The sequence below is a fragment of the Pseudochaenichthys georgianus genome, unplaced genomic scaffold, assembly GCF_902827115.2.
Source record: "Pseudochaenichthys georgianus unplaced genomic scaffold, fPseGeo1.2 scaffold_1020_arrow_ctg1, whole genome shotgun sequence".
In the NCBI taxonomy this organism is placed as follows: Eukaryota; Metazoa; Chordata; class Actinopteri; order Perciformes; family Channichthyidae; genus Pseudochaenichthys; species Pseudochaenichthys georgianus.
In genome coordinates, this window is record NW_027261994.1 from 1 (window position 1) to 15,788 (window position 15,788).

General features: G+C 43.4%; 1 protein-coding gene across 1 annotated transcript in view; it reads right to left on the reverse strand.

Moving 5' to 3' along the window:
• Nucleotides 1-2,139: 2,139 nt before the first annotated feature.
• LOC117440521 (glutamate receptor ionotropic, delta-1-like) overlaps nucleotides 2,140-15,788 on the reverse strand; it is a gene marked incomplete at its 5' end in the record, with an annotated part of 47,959 nt that continues 34,310 nt past the window's right edge. Inside the window, one exon of the mRNA XM_034076759.1 lies at nucleotides 2,140-2,303. Within this exon, the coding sequence (XP_033932650.1) occupies nucleotides 2,140-2,303 (164 nt within the window). The remainder of the gene's footprint in view (nucleotides 2,304-15,788) is intronic.

Consider the following 15,788-nt stretch of genomic DNA (forward strand, 5'->3'; position numbering starts at 1 on the left):
AGGAGGGAACAGGTAGGAGGGAACAGGAGGGAGGAAACAGGAGGGAGGGAACAGGTAGGAGGGAACAGGTAGGAGGGAACAGGTAGGAGGGATCAGGAGGGGGATTCTCCTCTTTTCATTCATGGAGTATCGATTACTTTAGAAAACCACACACATCGAGACTCGGAGCGCGAGAGGGGAAACTCACCGACACAAACAAAAACGACTTTTACTCGTCTTTGGTTATTTTTTCCACATTCCTTTCATTCGCATTGTCGAATAAATCCATTTTCCTTTCAAACGTTTCTCAAGAAGCTTCATTTTATATATTTCTGCAACAATTACTAAACTAAAGATTTTATCTATTTCAAGACATTTCTGCAGAAAAATGACTTTAATGATTATTTATAATCACCGGCAGTCTCCTTCCATCACTCGAATCACTTCACCACCAACGAACTGTCACAAGGGCAAAGAAAATCATCTCTGACCCCTCCCACCCAGCTCACCATGTCTTCCAACTTCTGCCCTCAGGGAGGCGCTACAGGTCACTGTCCGCCAAAACCGCTCGCTTCAAAAACAGCTTCTTCCCCTCTGCAATACGGACACTGAATGGACTCTAAATAACCCCAATGAACAACAACAATCCACCACACCTTGAACTTTACGTTATGATGTCTTTGCCCTGTGCTGTGTGCTGTACTTTTTATTGTCTGTTTATTGTATGTTGAACTGTATGGAACAAGCTGTAATACTCTGCACTGAACACGAATTCCACCAGCCTGGCTGTGTGGTCATTAAAGATTCTAATCTAATCTAATTTATTCTGACAATTATGTGCAATTATTTTCCGATTGAGCGATTCATTGTTGCAGCTTTCAGCAGCTTTCTTGATGGGTCGAGTGGGAAGTTCATGAGATCGTTCTCGAGGGTTATCTAGAATAGCTTTTATCCAGTGACCTTCCCCCTCTCTGTCTGTGTCTGTGTGTTCTCTTGTTCCCATCAACCACATCTTTGTTCTTGTCTTGTATCTATATCTACCCCGGGACCCGGAGTCGAGGCTGATCCTCTTGCTGTAGTCCTGTGTCCTGGATCCTCTATCCTGGGTCCTGGATTAAGTGGTGGACTTCGGGTCGTGGCTGAACCTGTCTCTGCGGTCCTGCCTTGGGTCTCGTCATGCTGTTTCCTGATGGCTTCACAGGACTGTAGCTGACATCCTCGTGGATTCATCTTCTCATTACAGACATATGCATTTCCTAACATTCGGTCTCTATGCTGTGAAATGTATTATCTCTTGGATTTACACGCGGCATCTGTTGCAGTCTGTCCGTCCTGGAGAGGATCCCTCCTCTGCTGCTCTCCCTGAGGTTTCTCTGATGTCCCCTTAAACTGTGGGTTTCCTTGTACGATGTGAGGGTCTAAGGACAGAGGGTCTAAGGATAGAGGGTCTAAGGACAGAGGGTGTGAGGATAGAGGGTCCAAGGATAGAGGGTCTGAGGACAGAGGGTCTAAGGACAGAGGGTCTAAGGACAGAGGGTCTAAAGACAAAGGGTCTAAGGACAGAGGGTCTAAGGATAGAGGGTCTAAGGACAGAGGGTGTGAGGATAGAGGGTCTAAGGATAGAGGTTCTAAGGACAGAGGTTCTAAGGACAGAGGGTCTAAAGACAAAGGGTCTAAGGACAGAGGGTCTAAGGACCCACCAGACATCGTTTATAAATGTGCTATAAATAAAACTTGATTTGATTTGATTTCAAACGTTAGTCCTTTTCATCGCAACAATAAGTGGGAACTCAGTAAAAGTCTTCCATGCACAGGAAGAGTTAGACGGAGATGCATGAGGAAGATGAGGAGGTGACGAAGATGTGCAGATCACGGTGGGGGGGGGGGTCGTGTGTAATTCTGCAGCAGGTTGAGAATCCCCCCTGCTCTCTTCCTCATGTCTTCAAAGTGCTGCAACGATCACAGTGTGTTTTCATTCCTAGTTGTGCTTTAAGAAAAGTGAAAAACACGTGACTCCAGTTTTGAAAGTGTCATAGATTAAAGATATCTTCCGCTTGTGTTAAGCACAGACTTTGTTTCACCCAAAAACACACTCAGAAAACCATTGACTTCCACACGAGGTGACAGGAAGTGATGAGGTTCTGACTCACGGCTTGAGTCTCACAGGAAGTTGCTTTTTGACTGAAACGTCAGTGTTGTTTCACTGTAGATGTTGTTCTCGTCTGATAGCTGCAGCTCTGTGGCCCGTCTGCACTCTGGAGGATTACCTGAGGCGCTGAGCGGCTGTATCTCCCTCGGACTGCTTCCTTTAGGCGACTCTGAGTCTGTGGGAGAGTCGTCCGCACACAGCCAAGTCTGATAGAGTGTGTGCAGGTAGATGATATCACACACACACACACACACACACACACACACACACACACACACACACACACACACACACACACACACACACACACACACACACACACACACACACACACACACACACACACACACACACACACACACACACACACACACACACACACACACACACACACACACACACGCTGGACGTTTCTCCCCCTACAGTCTTGGTTTTATCCAAGTCTCCATCTCACAGCTGATGGAGACTGAAATGTCGTTTCCTCCCACATGTTATTCCATCTCCTCTCTTCTCATCTCCTTCTCTCTTGATGTGTCCTTGCAGTAATGTGTTGTCCTCCCACACCGTCACAAACTGTATTTCTTCGCGAGAGGACGTCGCTCTGAGGGAATCTGCTTTTAGATTCAGTTATTAGTCTCCAACTGTCTGGAACAAACTCAAAAGTCAGGTCCGACTACTTTTACATCCCGGCAGGAACAAAACAAAGTCGGAACACTTTCATGAACACTCACATTATCCAGTTCCCTGTAGTCATTCTGCAGGACCCTTTGAAGCACACTATATCACTTATTTCAGCACTTCAGACCCCGATGCACGCCTTTCACAAGACGTCACTCTCTCTTTGAGAGCTTCGCAATTATTAGTCCGTGGCGTGCTATATAGAAATCATGGAGCCCTTTCCGCGTCTAATGGCCGCTGCATTGTCTGAAACCAATCCATGAGAAGTGAGGAGACGGAGAACGAGCTTCAGACGCTGCTAATGTCAGATCCCCGAGGTGATTTGGAGCCTTTGGAAGAAAAGAAAGTCCATGTGGGCTAATGTGTGAGAATTATAAACGGAAATATATTGTTCTGCCGTTTCCATTTTAGCTAAGATCGAGATCTTTTCCTCCACATTTAGTTAAGTTCTGTACTAAAGTAGTCTCTAGAGTCTCTACTTTAAAGAGTCCTCTCCTGCTGATGTTCAGGTGTATATCAGTATGTAGTGTCTCTACTTTAAAGAGTCCTCTCCTGCTGATGTTCAGGTGTATATCAGTATGTAGGGTCTCTACTTTAAAGAGTCCTCTCCTCTGATGTTCAGGTGTATATCAGTATGTAGTGTCTCTACTTTAAAGAGTCCTCTCCTCTGATGTTCAGGTGTATATCAGTATGTAGTGTCTCTACTTTAAAGAGTCCTCTCCTGCTGATGCTCAGGTGTATATCAGTATGTAGAGTCTCTACTTTAAAGAGTCCTCTCCTGCTGATGTTCAGGTGTATATCAGTATGTAGTGTCTCTACTTTAAAGAGTCCTCTCCTCTGATGTTCAGGTGTATATCAGTATGTAGTGTCTCTACTTTAAAGAGTCCTCTCCTGCTGATGTTCAGGTGTATAACAGTATGTAGTGTTTCTACTCTAAAGAGTCCTCTCCTCTGATGTTCAGGTGTATATCAGTATGTAGTGTCTCTACTTTAAAGAGTCCTCTCCTCTGGTGTTCAGGTGTATATCAGTATGTAGTGTCTCTACTTTAAAGAGTCCTCTCCTGCTGATGTTCAGGTGTATATCAGTATGTAGTGTCTCTACTTTAAAGAGTCCTCTCCTGCTGATGTTCAGGTGTATATCAGTATGTAGTGTCTCTACTTTAAAGAGTCCTCTGCTCTGATGCTCAGGTGTATATCAGTATGTAGTGTCTCTACTTTAAAGAGTCCTCTCCCGCTGATGTTCAGGTGTATATCAGTATGTAGTGTCTCTACTTTAAAGAGTCCTCTCCTGCTGATGCTCAGGTGTATATCAGTATGTAGAGTCTCTACTTTAAAGAGTCCTCTCCTGCTGATGTTCAGGTGTATATCAGTATGTAGTGTCTCTACTTTAAAGAGTCCTCTCCTGCTGATGTTCAGGTGTATATCAGTATGTAGTGTATCTACTTTAAAGAGTCCTCTCCTGCTGATGTTCAGGTGTATATCAGTATGTAGTGTCTCTACTTTAAAGAGTCCTCTCCTGCTGATGCTCAGGTGTATATCAGTATGTATTGTCTCTACTTTAAAGAGTCCTCTCCTGCTGATGTTCAGGTGTATATCAGTATGTAGTGTATCTACTTTAAAGAGTCCTCTCCTGCTGATGTTCAGGTGTATATCAGTATGTAGTGTCTCTACTTTAAAGAGTCCTCTCCTGCTGATGTTCAGGTGTATATCAGTATGTAGTGTCTCTACTTTAAAGAGTCCTCTCCTGCTGATGTTCAGGTGTATATCAGTATGTAGTGTCTCTACTTTAAAGAGTCCTCTCCTGCTGATGTTCAGGTGTATATCAGTATGTAGTGTCTCTACTTTAAAGAGTCCTCTGCTCTGATGCTCAGGTGTATATCAGTATGTAGTGTCTCTACTTTAAAGAGTCCTCTCCCGCTGATGTTCAGGTGTATATCAGTATGTAGTGTCTCTACTTTAAAGAGTCCTCTCCTGCTGATGCTCAGGTGTATATCAGTATGTAGAGTCTCTACTTTAAAGAGTCCTCTCCTGCTGATGTTCAGGTGTATATCAGTATGTAGTGTCTCTACTTTAAAGAGTCCTCTCCTGCTGATGTTCAGGTGTATATCAGTATGTAGTGTCTCTACTTTAAAGAGTCCTCTCCTGCTGATGCTCAGGTGTATATCAGTATGTAGAGTCTCTACTTTAAAGAGTCCTCTCCTGCTGATGTTCAGGTGTATATCAGTATGTAGTGTCTCTACTTTAAAGAGTCCTCTCCTGCTGATGCTCAGGTGTATATCAGTATGTATTGTCTCTACTTTAAAGAGTCCTCTCCTGCTGATGTTCAGGTGTATATCAGTATGTAGTGTATCTACTTTAAAGAGTCCTCTCCTGCTGATGTTCAGGTGTATATCAGTATGTAGTGTCTCTACTTTAAAGAGTCCTCTCCTGCTGATGTTCAGGTGTATATCAGTATGTAGTGTCTCTACTTTAAAGAGTCCTCTCCTGCTGATGTTCAGGTGTATATCAGTATGTAGTGTCTCTACTTTAAAGAGTCCTCTCCTGCTGATGTTCAGGTGTATATCAGTATGTAGTGTCTCTACTTTAAAGAGTCCTCTCCTGCTGATGCTCAGGTGTATATCAGTATGTAGAGTCTCTACTTTAAAGAGTCCTCTCCTGCTGATGTTCAGGTGTATATCAGTATTTAGTGTCTCTACTTTAAAGAGTCCTCTCCTGCTGGTGTTCAGGTGTATATCAGTATGTAGTGTCTCTACTTTAAAGAGTCCTCTCCTGCTGATATTCAGGTGTATATCAGTATGTAGTGTCTCTACTTTAAAGAGTCCTCTCCTGCTGATGTTCAGGTGTATATCAGTATGTAGTGTCTCTACTTTAAAGAGTCCTCTCCTGCTGGTGTTCAGGCGTAAAAACAGCAGCAACTCTGAGTTCAGGTAATAATCTTTGAAAAAGCTTCAACAGGACGACTCGCACAGATTCAGCCGCTAATAAATAAACGTATATATATATATATATATATATTAGGGCCGGGACTTTAACGCGTTAATTAAGATTAATTAATTACACAAAAATTAACGCGTTAAAAAAATTAACGCATTTTAATTGCACTTATTTTTGCACAGCGGAACGTTTCTCACTGGATGAGTTTCAGGCGTACCGATTATACTGGAGCACCAACTAACGTTCATGACTTCAGCATGGGACTTCAAACAACAACAAACCACGGTGAAGCAATAGTCAAACATGAACGGAACAAGCTGATGAGACGCTTTGGTCGCCCCGTGGATGGGACATTTTGGTTTTAACAAACGGACGGATGGAAGCGTCGACAAGAGCCGCAGCACATTAAGCCTAAAGCATCACCTAAATGCAAAGCATGTAGCAGTTAGCATGTAGCAGCTAGCATGTAGCAGCTAGCATGTAGGCAGCTAGCGTGGACGTTAGCCCGACTCCGAGTGCACGGAACCACACCCTGACCCAACTCCACACTCAACCAGACGACTGGTTTCAGGGCCAGGATGAGTGAGTCCACGTCTGAGAGAATAACCAGCTCCCTGCTCACTGACTGCACTCGACTGTCGACCACCTGGAGTCACATCCATGTGAAATGGCTTCTCACTGTTCTCAGGTCAGATATGTATATTTGATTAAAAATGCGATTAATTTCGATTAATTAATTACAAAGCCTCTAATTAATTAGATTAATTTTTTAATCGAGTCCCGGCTCTAATATAAAATAATGTTTATATCATATGATTGCCTCAGCATTGGATTATTATCGGATAGGGTGATAACTTCATGATTAACTACGTCTGAAGCAGAAGTCTGGGGGAATAATTGCAAGTCTCTTCGGTGAGAATGTCACAAAATGATTTCAAAAGAAAAGCTGGACAAAAAGTCAAAAACAGAAGTGACATAAAAAAAAAGAAACTTATATTTAGAAGAAAAAAAGTCAAATTCTAAGAAAAAAAGTCTAATTTGAGATGCATTGTGGGACATGTAGTTTATGGGCAACGTGCTTCATTAAAATCATCATGTAACCGTATAATAAACATATTATATTCTTTGCAAGCTCTTGTGGTGCCGCAGAGATGAAGTCATGGGGCCGGATGTGGCCCCCGGGCCTCGGGTTGACCCCCTGCTGCAGATGAAACACTTGATTTGATATATGTCAGAGATACAACCAGCCGTTGCACTTTATCTCTGCGTCTCAGAGAAACACCGCACGTCTGCTTTTACTGTCCGTAATAAACGCTGATTCAGACGAGCTCTCGGAGCAACAGAGGCTTCAGTTCGTGTCACGAGGCTGATCTACGTTACGGCAGAAACACACGAGAACAAATCAGCCGGAATACAACACTCAGCTTTAAGATCGAATCAGGCGTAAAGTCACATTTTAAAGAAGCATTACGAATATGTTTGAGGGGTTTTCGCTTTCCTGTAGTTTGTTGACATTTGTATTTGTTGTATTATTTTGTAATCTGATATAATGTTTTGCCGAATGTAATAATGATTAATCTGTCATTGCTTTAATTATTAATTCAGGGTTCAAGCACATACTGGATTAGTATTATTCACACACACACACACACACACACACACACACACACACCACACACACACACACACACACACACACACAACCACACACCACACACACACACACACACACACACACACACACACACACACACACACACACACACACACACACACACACACAAGTTCCAATCTACAAAATGCGTCTCTCTCTGAGGCCGTTTCAAAGTGAATACACTCATCTGAATGGCAATTACTGTACGTATGTGTGTGTGTGTGTGTGTGTGTGTGTGTGTGTGTGTGTGTGTGTGTGTGTGTGTGCCTGTGTGTGTTGTGCCTGTGTGTGTGCCTGTGTGTGTGTCCCAGCTTTTGATTTCGACCCCTTTGTGTTCCTCTAAAGATGGCGTGTGTGTGTGTGTGTGTGTGTTGTGTGTGTGTGTGTGTGTGTGTGTGTGTGTTGTGTGTGTGTGTGTGTGTGTGTGTGTTGGATAGGTAGCGCTGCTGCAGGGAATTCAAAACGTCATGCATTCTGTTTCTCCATCATGTATACATGACACACACATGTCTTAAGCATGGCTTTAAGCTCTCGCTCGCTTCAGAACAGACGGGTGTATCTCAAGAAGCTTCATTTGATGTAGTTCTGCAACAACTAGACGTGTTTCGATAATCGACTACTCAAACATGTAACTAAGGGAAACGACTTTAATGATTATTGATGTTAAAATAACGGGCAATTATTTTCCTATTAAGCGAATAATGGGTTTCAGATATAGTGAAACTTTACGGCTTTTATTGCTAAATAAGTGGGAACTGCTCAGTAACAGTCTCTCTTACACGCACAGGAAGAGTGGGACATATATGATGAAGACGAGGAAGAGGAGGAGGTGTTGAGATACAGACGTCACGGGGGGGGAGGTCGAGGGAATTGGAACAACGCTGACATTATTGACTATTGAGCGAATATAGTTGCATCTGTTCAAACGTTCGTTATTCATTGCAGAATAAGTAGCGAAGTGGGGACTGCTCGGAAAGAGTCAAACTCTTCCAAGCACACGACGAGTCAGACGGAGATACACGAGGGAGAGGAGGAGGTGATGAAGGTGTGCAGATAAAGAAGTCAGAGAATTGGTGGCATTTGGCTGTGCTGTCCACGGGAGACTGAGCCGCAGAAATACAGAAACCTTTAGGAGACAGGAGAGGAGGGAGCGGGCTGACCTTTGAGGAAGAGGCAGCGAAGAAGAGGACGAGGGGGAATAATGCATGAGCTGCAGCGAAGAGGAGATGTATCCTCTGACCTGCAGAGGAAGCACTCTTTGCTCCTGCTGGATATTCAGCGCACACAGAACTGATGTCAGACTGAAGTTCAGCGGTAAAGCCACATTTCCTGCAGAATATGAAATATATATATCTCATAAACTTCAACCTGACCTCTGACCTCCTGTTTGCCGCACACTGCTACATAAACATGGGCAACAGATGTTCATATCGAGCATCTGCAGAGGATGTGACCGCACAGAGAGAGATATGGTCACTTGTGGTGCGTTCACACGATGTTTGGGGGCGGGGCCTTTCATGTAAAGTCAATGCAGAGACGCGGACAGACGCAAAGTCACCCCGGCGGCGCGCATGATGCGAATGCAGCGCGGGTTGAGGCGATTGGAGGGGGCCGCGATAACCGCTCGAGTTACATTTTTCAACTCGAGCGTCAAATTCACGACCTCCCGGTAGCCAATCAGCGGTGAGGATCTCAGCCTGCCGTCACTGACGTTCAACCAGAAAACCAAAACATCAGCCGTTAGCGGTTAGCCCTCAGAGCTCACAGCTCCTCGTATCTGTTCAGAGACAGAAGTGAAACCAGTCCAAACCACAGACTGCCTGTGGCATGGAGGACACAGGCGCTGCTTTGTTTTGTCTGCAGGCCGTTGCTGTGAGTGTGGACGGTCGGAGCATATACAACGTTAGCTTAGCCCATCTCCATTCAGAAAAACACGCATTGTAAAGGTGTTTCTCTGCCGTCTGTCTGCAGACTCAAAGCATGAACTCAGGGTTTACTAAACCGGTATCAGCGTGTTGTTACTTCGGCATCATTTTGAAACCTGTATTACAGTTAGATCACGGTCAAATATGTTCATCCTGTTGTAGTCGGAGCCCCCTCTCCAGCGGCGGCGCGTCTTGTTTGAATGATGCGAGTAAACACAGCTGCAGCCGCGGGGAAACTCGAGCGATTAGAGCGAACATTCGCATGGCGTGCGGTGTGAACGCAGCATTAGCCGATGTGCTGCATTGTTTCTTGTATAGTGTTTATTGTTAGTGGTTTTATTTGGCCTTCAGTTTGCTTTGTAGCTCGGCCGGTGAGCCCTCGTTATTTTGATTAATTTAACAATATATTTTAAGTTTGCAGATCAGTTTCCTCCTCGTTCTTCCTTTCGCCCGGTTATTTTATATTTCGTAACTTCCCCTTCACCCTAAGAGAACGTAACGCCTGATAACACGTCTAGTAAAGTAACATTTTGAGGGTCTTCTGGCAGCTGTTCCCATAATGTCCTGCAGCAGTCAATAAGGGACAACATCTAACTAGAACAGACCTTCACTCAGCGTCCAAGGAGCACCTGAATGCAGTGTTTACATCGTAGCTTATAGTCACACTAGAGTATTTAATTATATGATAACACAATGTGAGAGATTCTGGTTATCAATATCCCCCCATCACTAAGAATTATCATTATTATTATTATTGTTATTGTGTGTTCCTGCATTCATATTTATTTAGATACATGTGGGAGGAAACACACCAGAGAGCCCTCGTGCTTTGCTCATGAATAACACCGTGTCTTTATGGTCATTAGTGAGCAGCGGGAGGTTACATGAAGTCGTTATGTTACATTATGTTTCTGTGCGGGGGCTTTATCATCTTAACCGTTATATATGCTTTAAACTCCCTCACATCTACTTTTCTTCTTTGAAAACCGTTTATTAAAAATAATAATAATCATTTTAAAAAGACAAAATAGTAATAATAAAATAAATAAATAAAATAAGATAAATACATTATTTATTTTATTGATCTTATTTAATTAATTAATATATTTTATTTTATCTTTATTTTGAGAAATAAATAAAACAAAAATAAATAAGATAAATACAATCTGAGGCCATGGTTCTCAGCAGGAAACCGATGGACTGTCCACTCCACGTAGGGAATGAGTCCTTACCCCAAGTGAAGGAGTTCAAGTATCTCGGGGTCTTGTTCTCGAGTGAGGGAACAATGGATCGTGAGATGGGCCGGAGAGTCGGAGCAGCGGGAGCGGTACTGCAGTCGCTTTACTGCAGTCGCTTTACTGCAGTCGCTTTACCGCACCGTGTGACGAAGAGGGAGCTGAGCCAGAAGGCAAAGCTCTCTGTCTACCGGGCCATGTTCGTTCCTACCCTCACCTACGGTCATGAAGGATGGGTCATGACCGAAAGAACGAGATCGCGGATACAAGCGGTCGAGATGGGTTTCCTCCGCAGGGTGGCTGGCGTCTCCCTTAGAGATAAGGTGAGAAGTTCGGTCTTCAGGGAGGGACTCGGAGTTGAGCCGCTCTTCCTTCGCGTCGAAAGGAGCCAGTTGAGGTGGTTCGGGCACCTAGTTAGGATGCCACCTGGGCGCCTCCCTAGGGAGGTGTTCCAGGCACGTCCAGCTGGGAAGAGACCGAGGGGTAGACCTAGGACCAGGTGGAGGGATTATATATCTCTTCGCTGGCCCCCTACAGTCTTGGTTTTATCCAGTCTCCATCTCACAGCTGATGTGAGACTGAAATGTCGTTTCCTCCCACATGTTATTGCGCACGTCTCCTCGTCTTCGTCATCTCCTTCTCTCTTGAGTGTGTCCTTGCAGTATGTGTTGTCCTCCCACACCGTCACAAACTGTAATTTCTTCGCGGAGGACGTCGCTCTGAGGGAATCTGGCTTTTAGATTCAGTTATTAGTCTCCAACTGTCTGAACAAACTCAAAAGTCAGGTCCGACTACTTTTACATCCCGGCAGGAACAAAACAAAGTCGGAACACTTTCATGAACACTCACATTATCCATTTCCCTGTAGTCATTCTGCAGGACCCTTTGAAGCACACTATATCACTTATTTCAGCACTTCAAGACCCCGATGCACGCCTTTCACAAGACGTCACTCTCTCTTTGAGAGCTTCGCAATTATTAGTCCGTGGCGTGCTATATAGAAATCATGGAGCCCTTTCCGCGTCTAATGGCCGCTGCATGGTCTGAAACCAATCCATGAGAAGTGAGGAGACGGAGAACGAGCTTCAGACGCTGCTAATGTCAGATCCCCGAGGTGATTTGGAGCCTTTGGAAGAAAAGAAAGTCCATGTGGGCTAATGTGTGAGAATTATAAACGGAAATATATTGTTCTGCCGTTTCCCATTTTAGCTAAGATCGAGATCTTTTCCTCACATTTAGTTAAGTTCTGTACTAAAGTAGTCTCGAGAGGACTCTACTTTAAAGAGTCCTCTCCTGCTGATGTTCAGGTGTATATCAGTATGTAGTGTCTCTACTTTAAAGAGTCCTCTCCTGCTGATGTTCAGGTGTATATCAGTATGTAGGGTCTCTACTTTAAAGAGTCCCTCTCCTCTGATGTTCAGGTGTATATCAGTATGTAGTGTCTCTACTTTAAAGAGTCCTCTCCTCTGATGTTCAGGTGTATATCAGTATGTAGTGTCTCTACTTTAAAGAGTCCTCTCCTGCTGATGCTCAGGTGTATATCAGTATGTAGAGTCTCTACTTTAAAGAGTCCTCTCCTGCTGATGTTCAGGTGTATATCAGTATGTAGTGTCTCTACTTTAAAGAGTCCTCTCCTCTGATGTTCAGGTGTATATCAGTATGTAGTGTCTCTACTTTAAAGAGTCCTCTCCTGCTGATGTTCAGGTGTATAACAGTATGTAGTGTTTCTACTCTAAAGAGTCCTCTCCTCTGATGTTCAGGTGTATATCAGTATGTAGTGTCTCTACTTTAAGAGTCCTCTCCTCTGGTGTTCCGGTGTATATCAGTATGTAGTGTCTCTACTTTAAAGAGTCCTCTCCTGCTGATGTTCAGGTGTATATCAGTATGTAGTGTCTCTACTTTAAAGAGTCCTCTCCTGCTGATGTTCAGGTGTATATCAGTATGTAGTGTCTCTACTTTAAAGAGTCCTCTGCTCTGATGCTCAGGTGTATATCAGTATGTAGTGTCTCTACTTTAAAGAGTCCTCTCCCGCTGATGTTCAGGTGTATATCAGTATGTAGTGTCTCTACTTTAAAGAGTCCTCTCCTGCTGATGCTCAGGTGTATATCAGTATGTAGAGTCTCTACTTTAAAGAGTCCTCTCCTGCTGATGTTCAGGTGTATATCAGTATGTAGTGTCTCTACTTTAAAGAGTCCTCTCCTGCTGATGTTCAGGTGTATATCAGTATGTAGTGTATCTACTTTAAAGAGTCCTCTCCTGCTGATGTTCAGGTGTATATCAGTATGTAGTGTCTCTACTTTAAAGAGTCCTCTCCTGCTGATGCTCAGGTGTATATCAGTATGTATTGTCTCTACTTTAAAGAGTCCTCTCCTGCTGATGTTCAGGTGTATATCAGTATGTAGTGTATCTACTTTAAAGAGTCCTCTCCTGCTGATGTTCAGGTGTATATCAGTATGTAGTGTCTCTACTTTAAAGAGTCCTCTCCTGCTGATGTTCAGGTGTATATCAGTATGTAGTGTCTCTACTTTAAAGAGTCCTCTCCTGCTGATGTTCAGGTGTATATCAGTATGTAGTGTCTCTACTTTAAAGAGTCCTCTCCTGCTGATGTTCAGGTGTATATCAGTATGTAGTGTCTCTACTTTAAAGAGTCCTCTGCTCTGATGCTCAGGTGTATATCAGTATGTAGTGTCTCTACTTTAAAGAGTCCTCTCCCGCTGATGTTCAGGTGTATATCAGTATGTAGTGTCTCTACTTTAAAGAGTCCTCTCCTGCTGATGCTCAGGTGTATATCAGTATGTAGAGTCTCTACTTTAAAGAGTCCTCTCCTGCTGATGTTCAGGTGTATATCAGTATGTAGTGTCTCTACTTTAAAGAGTCCTCTCCTGCTGATGTTCAGGTGTATATCAGTATGTAGTGTCTCTACTTTAAAGAGTCCTCTCCTGCTGATGCTCAGGTGTATATCAGTATGTAGAGTCTCTACTTTAAAGAGTCCTCTCCTGCTGATGTTCAGGTGTATATCAGTATGTAGTGTCTCTACTTTAAAGAGTCCTCTCCTGCTGATGCTCAGGTGTATATCAGTATGTATTGTCTCTACTTTAAAGAGTCCTCTCCTGCTGATGTTCAGGTGTATATCAGTATGTAGTGTATCTACTTTAAAGAGTCCTCTCCTGCTGATGTTCAGGTGTATATCAGTATGTAGTGTCTCTACTTTAAAGAGTCCTCTCCTGCTGATGTTCAGGTGTATATCAGTATGTAGTGTCTCTACTTTAAAGAGTCCTCTCCTGCTGATGTTCAGGTGTATATCAGTATGTAGTGTCTCTACTTTAAAGAGTCCTCTCCTGCTGATGTTCAGGTGTATATCAGTATGTAGTGTCTCTACTTTAAAGAGTCCTCTCCTGCTGATGCTCAGGTGTATATCAGTATGTAGAGTCTCTACTTTAAAGAGTCCTCTCCTGCTGATGTTCAGGTGTATATCAGTATTTAGTGTCTCTACTTTAAAGAGTCCTCTCCTGCTGGTGTTCAGGTGTATATCAGTATGTAGTGTCTCTACTTTAAAGAGTCCTCTCCTGCTGATATTCAGGTGTATATCAGTATGTAGTGTCTCTACTTTAAAGAGTCCTCTCCTGCTGATGTTCAGGTGTATATCAGTATGTAGTGTCTCTACTTTAAAGAGTCCTCTCCTGCTGGTGTTCAGGCGTAAAAACAGCAGCAACTCTGAGTTCAGGTAATAATCTTTGAAAAAGCTTCAACAGGACGACTCGCACAGATTCAGCCGCTAATAAATAAACGTATATATATATATATATATATATATTAGGGCCGGGACTTTAACGCGTTAATTAAGATTAATTAATTACACAAAAATTAACGCGTTAAAAAAATTAACGCATTTTAATTGCACTTATTTTTGCACAGCGGAACGTTTCTCACTGGATGAGTTTCAGGCGTACCGATTATACTGGAGCACCAACTAACGTTCATGACTTCAGCATGGGACTTCAAACAACAACAAACCACGGTGAACAATAGTCAAACATGAACGGACAAGCTGATGAGACGCTTTGGTCGCCCCGTGGATGGGACATTTTGTTTTAACAAACGGACGGATGGAAGCGTCGACAAGAGCCGCAGCACATTAAGCCTAAAGCATCACCTAAATGCAAAGCATGTAGCAGCTAGCATGTAGCAGCTAGCATGTAGCAGCTAGCATGTAGCAGCTAGCGTGGACGTTAGCCCGACTCCGAGTGCACGGAACCACACCCTGACCCAACTCACACTCAACCAGACGACTGGTTCAGGGCCAGGATGAGTCAGTCCACGTCTGAGAGGATAACCAGCTCCCTGCTCACTGACTGCACTCGACTGTCGACCACCTGGAGTCACATCCATGTGGAAATGGCTTCTCACTGTTCTCAGGTCAGATATGTATCTTTGATTAAAAATGCGATTAATTTCGATTAATTAATTACAAAGCCTCTAATTAATTAGATTAATTTTTTTAATCGAGTCCCGGCTCTAATATAAAATAATGTTTTATATCATATGATTGCCTCAGCATTGGATTATTATCGGATAGGGTGATAACTTCATGATTAACTACGTCTGAAAGCAGAAGTCTGGGGGAATAATTGCAAGTCTCTTCGGTGAGAATGTCACAAAATGATTTCAAAAGAAAAGCTGGACAAAAAGTCAAAAACAGAAGTGACATAAAAAAAAAGAAACTTATATTTAGAAGAAAAAAAGTCAAATTCTAAGAAAAAAAGTCTAATTTGAGATGCATTGTGGGACATGTAGTTTATGGGCAACGTGCTTCATTAAATCATCATGTAACCGTATAATAAACATATTATATTCTTTGCAAGCTCTTGTGGGGCCGCAGAGATGAAGTCATGGGGCCGGATGTGGCCCCCGGGCCTCGGGTTGACCCCCTGCTGCAGATGAAACACTTGATTTGATATATGTCAGAGATAAAACCAGCCGTTGCACTTTATCTCTGCGTCTCAGAGAAACACCGCACGTCTGCTTTTACTGTCCGTAATAAACGCTGATTCAGACGAGCTCTCGGAGCAACAGAGGCTTCAGTTCGTGTCACGAGGCTGATCTACGTTACGGCAGAAACACACGAGAACAAATCAGCCGGAATACAACACTCAGCTTTAAGATCGAATCAGGCGTAAAGTCACATTTTAAAGAAGCATTACGAATATGTTTGAGGGGTTTTCGCTTTCCTGTAGT